Here is an 18,304-nt window from a genome sequence, read left to right as displayed (position 1 = left end):
AATGGTATGTATCGAAATAGTTTAACTTTAAACTTAATAAATAATTTTTATAGTCACAAAATATATGGTAGGTTCAACTTTTTTAAAAATGTTTTATCATATCACACAAATTTATAGAAGAATTCTTTTAATTTTGTGTCCTATCAAATTATATTACATAAATTAAAATAAAGAATTAGATTACATAACAATCAAGTGATCGAGTACTGAAAGATATTATAACATAGTTACTCAGTTAAGTGGTTGAAAATTATGAGTTGAGAAATGACGTTTGGTCATATAACATGGTGACAAGCATTTCAAGTTCTCGAATACTAAAAAACATTAATATTTGAACTAAATTATAACGCTAGCTAAATATCTCAAATACTAAAAAATATTAATATTTGAATTAAGTTATAACGCTAGCTAAATATTTAGCTATTTTCTTTTAAGTCTGAGTCTTGATAAATAAAATTATCCGAACGTGCCATCAAAGGAAAAGCACTACTAAAGTTTCTTTTTTTTCTCATTTGCTTTTTAAAATAGTGTTACTTTTTACTGCTTATCAGTAATTATCAGCACAGAAATCTAAGTTACAAATGATGGGAACAAATATAAGAGTCCAACTTCTTGACTTTTGGAGCAAATGGTCACACATTATAAAATACTTACAATTTAATTATTTTATACATTTACACATTCAACACAAAAAATATGACCGTTACATATTCCACATATATATACTTCATTCACTCTTTAACATTCTTCTCTAAATCCACAAATATTCTCTCTCAGCTCATCACATTCTTTTCTGAATCATTTAATTACTATTTTAATTTTATTTAATTTAATTAATGGCTCTTTTAATTAATTCTTATTTTACTTTCACTATTTTCTTCCTAAATTACTTATTTTTTCATGCAGATTCAGTTACCAGTACTACTCCGTCACCTTCAAGTTCCGTTAAAAATCGCCCCCGAAAATGGGTCGGGCCATCGGGTACCCGACATATCTCCGTTAACGTTCACGGTTTCGGTGATTATCAATCGGTTCAAGCTGCAGTGGACTCAATTCCTCAAAATAACAACATGAATATCATTATTGACATTTGCCCCGGTTATTATATGTAAGCGTTTAAATTATATACACTATCACAAATTAAATTACATATATATATATATGAAACGTAATTTACGATGCTATTGTCTGGTATAAAAATTAATTGTTCTTTCATTAAATACGTGTATTTAATGATTCACACCTTTCTTAATTATAGGTCAATGCAGGACACTTGAAAAATTTATGATACGAATTTTCCTAATATTAATTATTTGCCATGTGTAATTAGTATCTATATATTGGTATATATGAGTATATAATAATTGAGGGACATTTTTTTTTATTTGTCTAAGTACGTGAACATATTGTTTCGTACATTTTCATTTATTAACCTTATTAGTATCTTTCTATAGGTCATGGGTGTCTCTTACTTCCTCATTTAATTTTTTTTTGGTCCATAATAATTTTTGCACTTTATTTTAATGCATAAAATGTACTATATTTTACTATAATACACATTATAATTAGTTTATAGTATCAATTAACTTGAAAAAATAATAGTTTTTCTTTTTCTACCCTCCCTACGAGCTCCCAAGAAAGTAAGAGTGTTTACCATCTGAGCAACTCCCTCTCGTCAAAAACGAATAGTTAATGATGAGAATAAACTTAAAAAAAATATATCTTTTCCTTTATATGCTATCGACAACAAGAAAAAATTAAAGTATAGTAGACAAATAAAAATATCAGTTTGAATGTCTTTTATCTTATATATTTATATAGTTATAAATTATTATAAATAGTAAAATGAAGATGTTATAGTTTGTGATATTTGCTCTTTATGGATAATTTTTAGGTCACATGTGTCACTTTTTCTTTTTTATATATTTGTCTCAAATTACGTGATACATTAAAAAAAAGTTACTAAGATATTTTGTTAGACTAAAAAAAAATAGGTCGTATAATTTTATTTTATAGTTTGTGATATTTGCTCTTTATGGATAATTTCTAGGTCACATGTGTCACTTTCTTTTATATATCTGTCTCAAATTACATGATACATTAAAAAAAAAGTTACTAAAATATTTCGTCAGACTAAAAAGAAAAATAGGTCGTATAATTTTATTTTATTTTTAAATGGTGGTGCAGTGAGAAAGTGGTGGTGCCAGAAACAAAGCCATACATAACATTTCAAGGAGCAGGTAGAGACGTAACAGTAATTGAATGGCATGATAGAGCAAGTGATAGAGGAGCAAATGGACAACAGCTTCGTACATACCAAACAGCATCTGTTACAGTTTTTGCTAGTTATTTTTCAGCTAGAAATATTAGCTTCAAAGTAAGTATATTTATTTATTTATTTATTTTATATATTATATAGTATATGATAAGTCATTTTCTTGTATCTGTCATTTTTTGTATGTTTCTTTTATAGCAAAATTTTAAAGTTCGAACGTTGTGTGTGTTATCGCTCAGGCAGCGATTTTGTAAAATAAAATATATTTTTTTTAAAATCGTTGCCTTGACAGCGATTTACCTTATTTCTTAAAAAAAAAATCACATTTTGCAAAATCGCTGCAGAGGCAGCGATTTTGCTTTCTTCGGTGGACTAAGTCACTGTTGATGCAGCGATTTTGCCGTTTTGATTAATATAAAATTTTATATACCATTTTGGAATTTTTGTTAATATTTTGTACCCTTTAGGCTCTGGACTCCATTATAATGGGTTTGACTGTACCAATAAGGATTGCGGTAGAGTAGTAAGTATTCTTTTTCATGTTTGAGTCCCTCGTAGATATGGAGTCACTTTTGTTAGGACGACTTCATCTCTCGATATAAAACTTCCTGATATAAATTCAAATTTAATCAAATTCTAACGAAGATACTCGAAAAACAAAAAAAAAAACAATAATAATGGGTTTGACCGTTAAAGATAAGATAGAGGGAGAAGGGGCATTAATTTTGCATGTCACTATGTTGTGTGTGGCCAAAGTAAGAAAAATACAGAAAAAATGATCATAATGCATGATAGAGAATAATATAATAAATTTTTGAGTTTGGACCAATATGGGAGAATGCATTTAAGTTTGTCCATTATATATTTAAAAAAATAAATAAAATAAAAAAAAAATTCAAACAGTGTATATAATTGTAGTTTATCTTAATGTTATATATTAATATCAGTTGTTTTAATTTATGTGATAGTATTTAAAGTTTAAGCGGAAAAAAACAAAATTAAAACTCGTGCTTTCTTCTAATTTCTTGTAGAACACAGCACCAGCACCATTGCCAGGGATGCAAGGATGGCAAGCAGTGGCGTTTCGAATCTCCGGCGACAAAGCTTACTTCTCCGGCTGTGGATTTTACGGTGCACAAGACACTCTTTGTGACGACGCCGGCCGCCATTACTTCAAAGAATGTTACATTGAGGGTTCTATTGACTTCATTTTTGGCAATGGTCGCTCTATGTATAAGGTAACATATATTGTTTTATCGTATTTTATATATACAGTTTAATTTTTTGAAATTACATCTTAGAGCACAAGCACAGCATGAAGTTAAGATCTTTAACGATAAACTTAAAATATAAATAAATAAACATACAAAATATACATATATTAATTTTAACCTGAGATATACAGTGTAATTTTTCGTCTCACCTGACTCCACAAAGTATAATACAATTTGTTTTAAAATATTTGTTTGCATAGAAAAAGATGAGTAAGAAGAAGATAATAGTACGATAATTTTTTTTAAAAAAAAAAGTGAGATAATTGCGCAGATTTGCTAAAGCTGGAATCTTTGTCTGGTCTTAATGTCTGTATCTAGGATAAAAGGAGGATTACTTTTTTACATTATTTAAATATTCACGCCTAATTAGGAATTAAGTATGATATTATATAATATACTTTAATTTTGCGTGCTTCTGCAGTAAAATAAGTATAATTTTATATGAAAAAAGTATTAATTAGTATTACTTAAGTCAAAAAATAATTGTATGAGTTGTACTACTTAATTAGCTAGTAGGGTAAAGTGTTATGTCTACCTGTCAGTCAAAAATTTAGAACTTAAGATATTTAATATCACAACATAGATGAATATTTTGACATAGTTAATGTATTAATTTAAAATTACAAAATATAAAAAAAAATTATTATTTTAAAATTTTGTGTCAAGTCAAAATAATACAAACAAATTGAAACAGATAAAGTAGAATATAGAATAAAATGTCATAATCACTTTTTATTTCATTTCAAACCGTCATATTGACCTTTTTCATAGAATTTATTACTCGTAATAATCTATTTATAATTTTTTTAGTATAAGTAACATAAATTTATCGTGTTAAAAGTTACTTATATCTTATTAGTATTCTTTTCCATTACAAAAACCTCTTAAAATTATAGGATTCTGGATACATTCGAAAATCTGAGTATACATATGTATCTGAGATGGAAGGAATGTGCCGAGAGGGGATTTTTGTAACTTTTTAAATGATAGAAAATTTTAGTGATTATGAGATTTTAAATTATGTTATTATGTATTTTTTCTAATTTGTACATATAATTAATTCTTTCTAACTGTCCAAATTATTGTTTGTGACTTTGTGTTGGTGCAGAACTGTGAGTTACATTCAATAGCCAGTAGATTTGGGTCCATTGCAGCCCAAGATAGAAAATCCCCAGATGAGAAAACTGGATTCGCATTCTTGGGCTGTAGGGTTACTGGATCAGGCCCACTTTATGTGGGCCGTGCTATGGGCCAATATTCAAGAATTGTTTATTCGTATACATACTTCGATGACGTTGTGGCCCATGATGGCTGGGATGAAATGGACCATGTCACCAACAAGAACAAGTAAGACTATTTGTTGCATGTTTAAAGTGAGTTTTGAATATCGAATATAACAAGATCGAGTTTAAATCAAACGGAACTTGTTAATTTTTTTAAACGGTGATATCAAGATCGACTATTTGTGCACTTTACCCTTTTCAAGCAAAAAGGAAACTAGTTCGCTCTATTTCTTTATCTTCCCATGAATCGTATGTTTGTAACAGTAGGGACACAAAAATTTCAGTTCGAATCGTAAAACGTATGTCAAAATTCCTCTTTTCAGGACAGCATTTTTTGGAGTATACAAATGTTCAGGCCCAGGAGCAGCAGCAGTGAAGGGTGTATCACGGGCCCATGAACTGGATTATGATACGGCCCATAAGTTTCTAGCCAAGAGTTTTGTTAATGGACGCCATTGGATTGACCCATCAGACGCTTGAACAATTTTTGGACAGAAAATAGTTAAAACTTTTTGAATATATATATATATATTATGTTGTTAATTAATTCTTTAATTCCATTCATTTGTTTATATAGAAAAGGAAATGATTGTAATGACATTTATAAAGTAGATGATAGTAATCTACTTTTTGGAATCTATTCATATTAATTTTAATTTAAATATTTATTTTGTGGCTTTTATAAAAAATTAATATTTTTAATAACTTTAAATAAATTGTGCTCCGGATGACTGTTTTATATAAGTTAAAAAATAAATTAGTATAAACTACCGTCCTTTCAATGTCAATATTATTATTTTTTATTTATTTTAAATTTTAATGTGATACCGACATCGATCGTTATTTTTTAAAAATTATATCTAATTACGTCTAATAAAAGCGAAATTCGGAGATCGATTTGTTTAAAATATTTCTATTAATTATAATTTTTTCTATTAGCATAATACTAAAATTTCATTTGAAACTTACAATTAATAGTTCAAAAAGTGTAACAATTTTGTGTACTTTTATAAATAAAAAGTTAGACTTTGTGGAATAAATAAAGAAATATCTAGAATCCATATTTAGAGCATGAAACTACATTGATATGAATTAGGATATAGTTATACTTATATTTCTAGAGTAATGTACTAATCTATCAGTCTGTCGTCTAATAATGAACTTAATATCTCATGTTATGACGTAGAGGTGAAGAGCTAACATATAATTTAATTGAGTATGAAATGCGAGATATTATTATTATATACTTTCGATCTTGAACGTATGTCAAGTGTAGTGATCACTTCCTAATTATGATGACATGTAAAGGATACTTATCTGAGTACAAAGCACATTAATTAATTATATATGAAATATATTATCAATCAAAGAAATATCGATGATCAATTTTAGGAGATTTATATATTATATTTGATATTGATAAACTTTGATTGATCGATAAATTAAATTTATTAAATTAAACTTCTATTGATACATACATACATACATACACACACACACACACACACACACACACACACACACACACACACACACACACACACACACACACACATATATATATATATATATATAGACCTCTCGATGTCAATATTATTTTAATTAATATGATTAGTTTTTATTTATTCTTAAAATTTAATGTGATACCAACCTCATGAAGCCGGTATTTTTTTTATTATATCTAATTACGTTTAATAAAAGCGACATCCAAAGGTTGGTTTGTTTAAAATATTTCTGTTAATTATAATTTTTGATATTTAGCATAATACTAAAATTTCATTTGAAACTTACAATTAATTGTTCAAAAAGTGTAAAAAATTTGCATACTTTTATAAATAAAAAGTTAGACTTAGTGGAATAAATAAAAAAATATCTAGAATTCATATTTGGAGTATGAAACTACGTTGATATGAATTAGGATATAATACATATATTTCTACAGTAATGTATAAATCTATGAGGCCGTTGTCTAATCATGAACTTAATATCTCATGTTATGATGTAGATGTGAAGAGCTAACATATAATCTATTAGAGTTGTCCGCATAATTCATTTAGACACCTTAACTAGGACCTATACCTATTGAACACCTCTACCCTCTAGAATTTGAACCATTTAAACACTTTATGCAGATGTGGCATAAGAAGTGTGATGCACGCTTGGTAAGCGCGTGAAATCGTAATTTTAACATTTTCTTTTTTATCTTTCAATTTTTTCTTTTTTTTTCCTTTTTATTTTTCTATATTTTCTTTTTTCTCTTTTTTTTTTTATAAAAAAAACAGTCTTGTACCTTTGCAGATAACTCCCGTCATTTCTGCAGCCATTCTTGAAAACAATTTGATGTCACTTTTTTCTTATATGAGTTTTCATTTTTTTGTTCTTAATTTTGTTTAATTTATTTTCTTATCATTATATTATTAATTCTGTAGATGTAAAAAGAACTTTCCTTTTTTTCGAAAAAATAAAGATCAATATCAGCGGTTCTTTACCGAAAAAAATGAAGATATAAATCTATATCTTATTCGCTAAAAAAATGGAGACCAACAATAGTGAAGAAGGGTGAGTATTAGGAAAAAGAAGAAAGGGACATCGGGGTTGGGATGCAATGGGAGGTGGGTGAGGTGTATAATTTTTTTTTTTTTAAATAAGTTAGGGAACTTTTCTTTTTAATTTTTGACTTATTTATATAAAGAAATTATAATTATATTTCTTTTAAATTAAAATGCCACGTGTCTTTATTTGATTTGCTATATTGACACATCATATGCATGTGTATCACACGCACTTCCTTTTTTTACCCAGTGTCAGAAAAATGTTCAATAGGTATTTATTTTTTAAGATTGAAGTGTCTAATAGGAAATGGGGTCTGTTAAGGTGTCTAAATGAATTATGCGGACAACTTTAAGGGGCTACACATGACTTCGGCCTATTATATATGTACTTTCTATCTAAAATGTATGTCAAATATAATGGTCACTTCCTAATTACGATGACATATAAAGGATATTTCATATTGAGTATGAAATACGTTAATTAATTATATATGAAATACATTATCAATTAAAGAAATATCAATGATCAATTTAAGGAGATTTATATATTAGATTTGATATTGATAAATGTATATGAATCGATAAATTAAATTTATATAATTTGAAAGTATATAATTTAAATTTATAAAATTAACTTGATCGATAAATTAAATTTATTAAATTAAACTTCTATTGATTTTAAAATTATTACTAAATTTTGAAATAATTACTTCATTCAAATGTTTTAAAATTTAAGTGATTTTCAATTATATAAAAGTATTTTAATATAAGTAGTATTTAATTAAATAGCAATTTCTAAATTTTCCTCAAAGTCATTTAATATGTAGCCATTTTATTCTAATTTCTTTCAATTTTAACCTATCTAGTTCCAATTGTATTTCAATTATAATCATCTTTGTCTTTCAATTCTAACCAATCTTATTACAATATTAGCTATTCCATATTCAATCCAATCTGATTTTATAATCTCAACCATTCGTCCTTTTATTAAAACTCAAAATAAAATCCTAACTATTCATCTCTATTTAAATCAACGATTGAGATCAAATCTTTACCGTCCTCTTTATTAACCTAGAAAGACCAAAATTCCTAAAACTAATTCATTCTTCCTCTCCATCCCCCCTCCCCACAAAAAAACAGATCCGCTACCCCATCTTTTTCTCCCCTTCCCCTTTCCCTGCGTCCTCCCATTTTTGGCCGGCGAGAACAGCATCCGGCGACTCCTCCTGTCCCTCTCTCCACCTCCCTCTTCTCCCTCGCCCCATCTCCTCTTCTTCTCTTTTTCTCCGAGCAGCAGCAGCAACCGCGGACAGCAGCAGCTCCGTCGAGGACGGCAGCAGCAGCGCCAACAACTCCAACGCCCATCGAACCTCCGACTGGCGAAAACTCCGCTACATCGACTCAACGTAGCGAGCAAAGAAGCAGCCGCCAGACGCCGCTGCATTTCCTCCTTAGGCGAGCTTCGAAATTCAACAAACCACTTGTATATTTTGATGCATTGCCTGGTTAGTTTTTTCTTTTAAAATTCTTGATTAACATCTTTATCCTTAAAGTGCAATGCTCGCAGCGGATTTCATCTTAAGTATGACTTCGTTCATTTGTATTGACATTATTTAAGTAGCATTATGATTTTGATCTAATCTTTCTTCATATGGATTTCTTCTGCAAAAGTCTTAATTGATTGTGGCTGACTTTTGAAGTGATTCGATGAGATTTGGCATTAATTGAGTAATTTGCCAAAAATTGCATTGGTTATTTCTATCGATTAATCCAAACTACCTTACTATTTTTATAATTGAATTAGTAGTTGCTGATTATTTGCTTTGCTATTAGAATCTGTTAACTTTTGTTTCCATAAGTTAAGTTAGGTAGATGTCCCAGAAATAAGTATGTGAAGATATGTAATTGATCCTTAACCTTTGCGTAAATATAATTTTCCTTACCTGCTTTTATATTGCTTTAATTGACTATCCTTAATTGTTTATTTGCCTGTTTTAAATAAATTTAAGTAGATTTTTACTTGCTTTATTTTTGATAAAATTGTGAATTATTATGGTAAAATATTTCATTGATTTGGTAATGTTTAATCTAAGGAAAATATATTATAAATGTCCTGTTAATTTATTCCCTTCCTTTAGTGTTGTGCTCTCTCATCTATTATATGAGCATGCCCCCTTTCATTCTTTGATAGACTTGAACATACCCTCACACTCATACATTCATTCACCCTCACATTCTCTCATTGTTTATACTTGAATATTGTTCTCTACTCTTGAAATAATTAAGATTCCGGGAATCCATACTTGAGTTGAGCTCTTGATGTTAGTGAATTAAGTTAAAACCAAACTAAACTAATTAGACTTAGAACTAAATTAATTGGACTTAAAAAATTGTTAGGTTGTTTAATAAGTTAAATTATATAATGTGATTTAGTTGGTGAATATTATGTTGGAATTAAGTTAAAACTAAACTAATCAGACTTGTAAAGTTTTTAAGTTTTTCAAATAAATTAAAATTATATAATGTGGTTTAGTTGGTGAATATAGTGTTGGAATTAAGTTAAAACTAAACTAATTAGACTTATAAAGTTGTTAAGTTCTTCAAATAAATTAAAATTACATAATGTGGTTTAGTTGATGAATATAGTGTTGGATTTAAGGTAAAGATAAACTATTAGACTTAGAAAGTTGTTAAATTGTATAATAAGTTAAATTGGTGCATATAGTGTTGGAATTAAGATAAAACTAAAATAATTAGACTTAGAAAGTTGTTATGTTATTTAATAAGTTAAATTATGTAATGTGATTTGGTTGGTGAATATAGTGTTGGAATTAAGTTAAAACTAAACTAATTAGACTTATAAAGCTGTTAAGTTCTTCAAATAAGTTAAAATTATATAATGCGGTTTAGTTGGTGAATATAGTGTTGAAATTAAGTTAAAGCTAAACTAATTAGACTGAGAAAGTTGATATAATACTTCAAACCTCACTTGTGGAATTACACTTGATACGTTGTTGTTAGTTGAGGTAATCCTTGATTCTTTTATAGGATTAAATTTTTGTATCTTGTTTGGTTGTCATGTTTGGGATAACTTATCCCACCATTCATATCATAGTGATGAGATAAGTTATCCCATATACATGGTGGAATAAGTTGTTCCATGATAGCTAACCCCAGAATAACTAATCCTGGGATATCTTGTTCCCAACCAAACGACCCTATAACTAATGGGGATTAAAAGTTGGCTATGCTGGATATTTCTTTGTCACAACCTAGAGTACTTTCCTCCCATTTTTATAGTTATGATAAAATACTTTGTCGAGTAGATTAGGCAAAGGATCCCAACTTTCTTTTTTCCCCAATTGTCCATGCTTTGGATGGCATGCGTTATGACACATCGTTGAGGCATCAGAATCAACAAGTTATCTATTTGCCAAAGGAATAGTTATAAATAGTTAGATATTTAGTTGCTAACACACTATTAAAAGAAACACTAACTAATGGGATTGAAAAGGTTGGATTTTTTAATTGCTAACACGCTATAACTAATGGGGATTAAAAGTTGGATATGCTGGATCCATAAGGATGCTGATGTAAGTCCCTTGCATGCTCATTTTTGAATGATGCTGCACCATACCTCCCGTCCTGATACCTGACAGATCAAGAGGGTTGGGAATATATAGCTACATTGTAGTCTAATGCCAAACCCGTTTGCATATAGTTCAAGGTCTAATTCGTTAATTTTATTTTGAAGTCTAGAGTACAAGTAGTAACAAATTTACTCAACTGGTGTAGCACCAACATTAAGCATCACATTGTTATTCTAAAGGACTAAGATGAACGCGGTCCGATCTGGCAAAGCTGGCTCAACGTATTCTCTAGCCCCAAGACTTTGCTCTTATTGCTAGCTCTTTCCCGTTTATGCCTCGCACTGAAGAAGAAAGATCAGATGCCACTCTAATTTTAATTCTGCTGAAGTATTTGTGTTACCTTCATTCTAATGGAACCTGTGCACTATTTCTTTACTTGCTATCTTTTAATATGATATTTGTGCTTCCTTCATGCTGATCGAACCTGTGTGCAGAGATTCTGTGGAATTGGTGATGACAAATGAACCAACTTCTAGAAGAGACAAAGAATCTTATAACAAAATGAACAAAAATAGTTTTAGTAATGTGAGATGTCCACATTGCGCCGGTCCTCTTTCTAAGGAGATGGTAAACAACTAATTCTTGTACTTTAAAAAAAAATTGTGTTTTTTTTTTCATCGTGTTTCTGAGTGTTAATACAATGTTATTTGTATGAGTGATTCTCCCATTCCTTTGCAGGAGACAAGCGAGTGGACAGTTCCGCCTCTAATCCGGGATAGCTTTTCTATGGTTCGATATCAGTGATTTACTGACACTACTTTGTTTTTCCAATTCTTGAATGATAAAATCCGGTTCTCTCTTTATTTTGTGGTGCACAATTTGAGTAGACCACTGGATTTGACAAATTAAATCGCATATGCATAGTGTAAAGCATTAGAAGTTAAAGAAAATTTGATGAATTCATACTTGAAAAATTGGTTATGGTGGGAACATTGGTATTTGAAGTTGAATTGTTAAATAAATTTAATTCTTGAATGTTGAAACATATGACAGTTACATAAAATAAAAATACCAACAATTCAGAGGTGTTAAATGTTATCTGAATCCCACCATTTAAAAGTGTTTGATGAAATCGCCAGTAGAAAATCTATAGCATAAATTAGGACAGTTTTAAATTTTTGCCTTAGCGGTTTGTATTTTATTACATTCCGATTTTGTTACTAAATCTGCTTGTCCTAATTCATCTTCCCCTACCCCCACTCCCTTACTTAACTACTTCCCTGATATTTCAGATTGGTTCTGCAGTTGGTGGTACTACAAGTGCATTCTATGGCTTCAACCATGGTATGTAGCAGTATTTTGTCCATCTTCCTTGGTTTCTTTTTGTATTCGTATCTTGCTTCTAGCATGCTCTATGTATTTATACTCCCTTTCGGAGGTGAAATATTGTGTATTGATTATAATCTGCTTTATATGTAGCAAAACGTATATTGGTGATTCATATAGCCGACTTCAATTGGTTTGTATGAATATGTAGTTGTTGACTTGTTGTATAATCTTCTTCATATAGCAACCCAACCATGCTGTAACATGATGAAAATAACTCTATGAAAATAAAATGGGAAGAAATTCTACATTATTCACTCAATGGTTCTATCTCCTAAAACATTTCTCTCTTAGGGCTCCACAATAATATAATTACAACGTGCTGTTTGGTTTAGCTATATTATCTAATGGAAGATGCCAAAGATTTAATTTTGGTTCTGAAAATTTGTTTTTGTATATCTGGAATGTCCTTATTTGCTTCTATATTTGTTTTCTTTACAATGTTCAGAGATTCCTGGGTCACTTAAACGTTCAATCTAAGTTGCAAATGTCTTATTCTTAGTTTGGGAGGAACATGGAATGTCTTGTTCTTTTAATGGAAAAGGGTCAAAATATCCTTTAACTCTCCGAAATAGCTTAAATATACCCTTAAACTATATTTCGGCTCAAAAATACCCTTCCCGACACACCCCACTACCACATAGAAATTGCCTTTGGCATCTCCTAAGCTCCATTTCCAAATGTTTGGACTTTAATTCAGCATCTGGTTGGACATCTTATGTGATTTGAGGCTAATTAACATCAATTTTTCCTTATTGAGAAACTGCAAATTGATGGGAACTCGACATTCTCCTGCTGGTTCTTTAAGAAGAGTATTTAAAGACGCTCACATTTTTAAGCTTCATATAACTCCCTTCTAGGCTGTGGCAACTTTCTAATCATTGACCGTTTATCATGATTTAATCAGTTCTTATAAAATCAATTATCTCATAAATCTTGCCTATCACAGACGAAAAGGAAAGGAACCGTCGAAGTCTTAACAATTTAGTTGAACGTTTGCTGTTAAATTTCTTTTACTGTTGATAATCTTCTTATTAGTAGTTACGTACTGTTTAGTGTTTACAGTATACTTATTAAAGGATTTCTGACGAACAACACCACATGCACTAATAACGTGTAAAAGATGAGAAAATATCTTTGGTAGTATGCTGTCTCTTTGTAAATCATTCTTCTTACTTTACAGAAGATGCATTTCTGGTTTCTATAGTAATCTGAGGATAATGTATGCCTGTCATTGAAGCATCTCTGGAGTCATTGAGCCTTTTTACTTAAGTTCATATCTCTACTGGAGCGTAAATACTATCTTTTACCGATTTTATATGGTGGAATTTGTTTTTTTAATCGACATGTCAAATTTGAGATTATTCATTTATGTACAAATACTGTGCATAAATGTTTTTTTTTAATTGACCTGGTTTCCGCGTTGATGTGAAATAGTTGTCTGAATGACAATCATATTATTGTTAATCAACATGTCTTGTTTCATATCTAATTCCTCTGATTCCTACTTGCAGTGATGCCGATTGTTAGAAGGTGGGTTAAAGGACCTATGTGGTTGCATTTCCTTGTTGGTGTAAGTTATTATTCTTTTTTTAATTATTATTTCCTTATATTGCGAGATACAAAGGGTATACTGTACAAGGAGGCTTGGAAGAAGTTTGTAATGAATTCTCAATTAAAGCTTATAGATGATGCTGGCATGCATTGGAACTACAAAATTCAAATGCACTAGGCTTCCATCTTGCATATTCTTTATATTGTCAGCACTACCTTCTGGTCATAAATAATTTAGGCAATAGTAAAGCATATCTACATACATGACAAGTATTATAACTTGTGGATTATCGTGGATATGTTGTTGTTGTACTCCTCTCTGGTTGTTTTTAGTGCTCTATTTCCTTGAACGGTTTTATTTTTTATCTGTAGCTTTTTTCATAGACGGTTTAAATGCTGATTTTGTAATTTTTGGTGTTGGGTTTATGCAGGCTCCTCCTGTGATTGTTTTCTCATCTGCATGTGCAGGGATAGCAGGTTTGAACTTTACTTCTTCCAAGTGTTTACCTCCGTCTATTCACTTTCCTTTACCTATTATTGAATGCTTCTGAAACGAGTAAATCTTGAATGTATTCCCTTAATTTGGTTCCATTTGACATTCTTTTCCATGGTTGAAACCTTACAGGTGGTGCTGTTCCAGCATTTACACAGCTAGCATCTTCTTCTTACCACGCTGCGATCTCATCTTCCACATTACCACCTACAGCCTCACAAGATGAAAACATGAGAAAGTCTACAACTTCTTCAACTTTATAGCTAAAACACCAAGAGGAGATGTTTTTACTATCAGGATTCCTGCATTTTGCGGTATCATCTCTTAATTTGCAACAGTCTGTTCTCTCCTGTTTGCTAGCTCCCGTTGTGTGATGGATTTTTTTTCCTTTAAAAATATATTACTTGTTCATGTAGTGAGTTTGTTTATTTTTTGTAAATTCAAACCTTAATATATCAGTGATAGTATAAATTTTACACAGTTTTTTTGAGGAAGTCGAGGTGCGTGATAGTTTTCATAGCTCAAAACTTTATCATGTTTTGTTATATCAGCTGTCCACTTATTTCTATTCTACAAGCCACACTGGTTCGGCTTGAATTTGAAATGAGACCTCGTGATTCTCCTCCCACTTAAATGTTCTTCACCACATAGTCTAAATTGACATTTCAGTTTCGGGTTTTATATTTAGTCTCTAAATTTGTTAAAGACGACCTTCCTCCGGGCTCCGGAGTAACAAAGTAACAATAACAATAATTATATTAATTTATTTATAATTTATATTGATTATAAAACTTTTATATAATTTGTATTTAACAATGAGTTATTCTAATTATAAATTATCAGCTTTATGTTTTTCATGTACAAAAAATAGAAAAAAAATATGTTTAATTGCTATATAAAAACATCACTCAATTTTAACAAGAGAATTATATCATCAAACATATATTATGATAAATTATGTAAAAGATAAAAATAGTTGGATGTCAAGATATTTTTCATCATTCATTATATATTTAAAATTTTTAAGATATGTGATAATGTCAAGTAATTTAATTTTTGTTGAGATGTTCTTAACACCTACTAAATATTACTTTTTTTTTTCTTATAACAATCGATTATTAGAAAGGCCGTTCAAAATTTATCTAATTAAACTTATAACTAATAATATCCACATTTAATCCAATTTTAGGGAAATCATAAAAAATAAAACTAATTATGACTATCACAATATACTATCGAGTTAGGTTAAATTTTTAATTTTTAGTGTAAAAAAATGGTACTAGTTACTTATTTTGCCGTGGTTTTGTTTAGTATTATATTATAGATTGAATTTTTTCCCCTTCTTTTATACTCCCTCTGGAAAAAAAATGATCCTATTTTTTTTTGTCTGTTTAAAAAAGAATAATCATTTTTATTTTTTGACAACAATTCAACTTTAATTTTCTACGTAACATGTTTAAATGCATTTTGGTATATTTGATATGACTTTAATTTAAAATCACAAGATTAAAAAGTCTTTTTTTTAAAAACTCTGCTCCAAATCAAACTAGGTCATTCTTTTCGAAATGAGAAAATCTTTTTTAAAAAAAAATAAAAACCTCAAGTGTACATCATCGCTATTACCAAAGAAGATGTTACTATTCTGAAAAAAGAAGTAAATCAGTTCTCAAGTAACCCAAATCTTTAACAATGGTAAGACTTGAAAGAATTATAACTTACTAAAGATACACAAACACTTCGTTAAAGTTGCAATATTTTTCTATTTTTTTTTCATTATAAAACCAAAATTGATACATAAACGCTTCGTTAACGAAAAACATGAATTCACGTAAATTAAATCCTCTAAACCCCTCCACACAAATCCGTCTACTCGATAATAGAAAGTGAATCAAAATGAAAAAAGACGATGAAACAATCAACACAAATTCCATACCAATATCCATACATATCCGCCTACTCGATAGTAAAAAGTGAATCAAAATGTGAAAAATGACGATAAAATAATCAACACAAATTCCATACCAGTATCAAGAAAATCCGTATACTATTCAAGATTATGATACAGGTTCGTAATAGTACAAAATACAAAAAAATCACTGCATTTTGTAGAACAGCTTCAGCCCAAGCTTAAAAGACATAAAAGCATCAATACAAGCATATTCAACTTGTTCATACTTCAATTCCTCTGCATCCCAATCACTCATCGTAACACCATACGGCTTTTGCATCACTTTCCCAAGAATTTCATGCGCCATTCTCTTCAACCCAATTCTCCCATACTCTTCAATTTTATAAACATCCATCGCCATCTTGTTCAAATCGAGTGGGTTCGCCACTAACAACGCGTAATCCTCGTGCAATTTCTCACAATCGCCGTTAACATTCACACCCAGAAAACTGAAATTGGTGTCTCCCAGGAAAGAGATGAGAGAATCCGGGATGTAATCTGCGTGAATTAGTTGGAATATGATGCACCGGTGGCCGACGCAGAGCTGGAGGAGCGCAACACGGGGGTTTTCTTCGGCGGGGTCTCGAATCGCCCGCCACTCGATGTCGAGACCGACGAGGAGTTCGTGGAGTCTTCGACGGTGAATGTGAAGTGTTTGCTGAATCCATCGATCCATTTCTGAACCTTTCTTTGTAACTGTTACTTCGATTTGGTTTCTGTAGAAAGGAATACTATAGAATAAGGTGTGGGCTCGGCAGATTCTCGCCATGCCGATGATATCTTGAGAATAAGACTACGAAATTCGCCACTGATGGAGTTGAATTAGGAGCGAAATTGTATTGTGAAGTAACAGAAATTCAAAATTTATTGCAGAATTGTGATATTTGAAAGACAGATTGCGCTCAAATGGTAGACTTTATATAAGAGTATGGGATAGTTGAGTTTGTATTGTCAGAGAAATGAGCTCTATTGTCGAGGGTCGTTTGGTTCAGGTAAGTAATTTCGAAATAGATAATTTTAAGATAAATTAATTCATCATAACGATAGAAATAATAAAATAAATAATTCAAGTTAATATTTCAATTAAACATAATGTGCCTCAGAGTAAAACGTTACTAACAATAACGTTTTATGTATGTTTACTTTGTCAGACTTTTGTCTTTTGTTATTGAGTTTATTTGAATAAAATATAACCTAAAACGTTACTGAAATTATGTTTATACTAATTTTGTAAAATTTCAAAAATTCGTATTATTTTAGTGAATTTATTTTAATAATGACTTACTTTGATAAAAAATTTCATAATAGTTTATAGCATAAACAATAGTTTGAGACAGTTATAACTTATAATAAACATATGAAATTAAATTTTAAGTCAAAGACTATACATAGGAATGATATAAATAAATTTTATTATTTTAGTAATGACTAGTCAAGAAAAATCCTCAAATCGTTGAGAATTGATAACGGGATGTAAAACAAATCAAAATTGTTATGAAAGAAAAAAATTGAATAGCCATTACGTATAAGTCCATATTTTTTATGGAAAATATTTATCATTTATAGTAATACTATTTATTTGATCACTTTTAAAATACTTATAATGCAGTTTCAATACATATTACAAAAAACAATTTATTATTCGCATATAATACAATTTTTTTATTAATGAGTAATACATTTATCACGTATTTTAATACACTTATAATACAATATGTCAATTTTCTACCAACAAGTATGATGTATTTTTAAAAATGGTTATGATACATATTTATTATATACATAATTCACTTTTAATATATATTATAAATTTAATATAATATTACTATAAATATTAAAAAATAAAAATATCTTTAAAATCAATAATTATTTACTAAAAATATCAATTCAAATAATTTTTTCACTTTTTAATTCAAATTATTAATTTCCATTCGATTTTGAACATACCT

At 29.6% G+C, this 18,304-nt stretch overlaps 3 protein-coding genes across 3 annotated transcripts; 2 read left to right on the top strand and 1 right to left on the bottom strand.

Moving 5' to 3' along the window:
- Positions 1 to 757: 757 nt before the first annotated feature.
- On the top strand, positions 758 to 5,498 carry LOC107027133 (probable pectinesterase 68). The gene is made up of 5 exons (XM_015228307.2): positions 758 to 1,108; positions 2,188 to 2,377; positions 3,307 to 3,513; positions 4,658 to 4,896; positions 5,156 to 5,498. Exons 1-5 carry the CDS (start codon positions 837 to 839, stop codon positions 5,310 to 5,312), a joined length of 1,065 nt encoding a protein of 354 aa, XP_015083793.1. The 5' UTR covers positions 758 to 836; the 3' UTR covers positions 5,313 to 5,498.
- Positions 5,499 to 8,472: 2,974 nt separating this feature from the next.
- LOC107026885 lies at positions 8,473 to 14,901 on the top strand. Its single transcript, XM_015227996.2, has 7 exons — positions 8,473 to 8,889; positions 11,469 to 11,601; positions 11,713 to 11,763; positions 12,267 to 12,318; positions 13,875 to 13,933; positions 14,346 to 14,391; positions 14,540 to 14,901. Exons 2-7 carry the CDS (start codon positions 11,488 to 11,490, stop codon positions 14,668 to 14,670), a joined length of 453 nt encoding a protein of 150 aa, XP_015083482.1. The 5' UTR covers positions 8,473 to 8,889; positions 11,469 to 11,487; the 3' UTR covers positions 14,671 to 14,901.
- A 1,510-nt stretch (positions 14,902 to 16,411) lies between these two features.
- On the bottom strand, positions 16,412 to 17,430 carry LOC107026884 (Werner syndrome ATP-dependent helicase homolog). The gene has a single exon (XM_015227995.2). It carries the CDS (start codon positions 17,122 to 17,124, stop codon positions 16,501 to 16,503), a length of 624 nt encoding a protein of 207 aa, XP_015083481.1. The 5' UTR covers positions 17,125 to 17,430; the 3' UTR covers positions 16,412 to 16,500.
- Between the last annotated feature and the right edge of the window lie 874 nt (positions 17,431 to 18,304).

The sequence above is a fragment of the Solanum pennellii genome, chromosome 8, assembly GCF_001406875.1.
Source record: "Solanum pennellii chromosome 8, SPENNV200".
NCBI lineage: Eukaryota > Viridiplantae > Streptophyta > Magnoliopsida > Solanales > Solanaceae > Solanum > Solanum pennellii.
This window is presented reverse-complemented; position numbering and strand designations above follow the sequence as displayed.

Coding starts and splice junctions, on each gene's coding strand:
- LOC107026884 (XM_015227995.2), bottom strand. CDS start 17,124: ATGGCGAGAATCTGCCGAGCCCACACCTTATTCTATAGTATTCCTTTC.
- LOC107027133 (XM_015228307.2), top strand. CDS start 837: ATGGCTCTTTTAATTAATTCTTATTTTACTTTCACTATTTTCTTCCTA. Junction 1,109..2,187: donor ATTTGCCCCGGTTATTATAT/GTAAGCGTTTAA, acceptor ATGGTGGTGCAG/TGAGAAAGTGGTGGTGCCAG. Junction 3,514..4,657: donor ATGGTCGCTCTATGTATAAG/GTAACATATATT, acceptor GTGTTGGTGCAG/AACTGTGAGTTACATTCAAT.
- LOC107026885 (XM_015227996.2), top strand. CDS start 11,488: ATGACAAATGAACCAACTTCTAGAAGAGACAAAGAATCTTATAACAAA. Junction 11,602..11,712: donor GTCCTCTTTCTAAGGAGATG/GTAAACAACTAA, acceptor ATTCCTTTGCAG/GAGACAAGCGAGTGGACAGT. Junction 12,319..13,874: donor ATTCTATGGCTTCAACCATG/GTATGTAGCAGT, acceptor TCCTACTTGCAG/TGATGCCGATTGTTAGAAGG.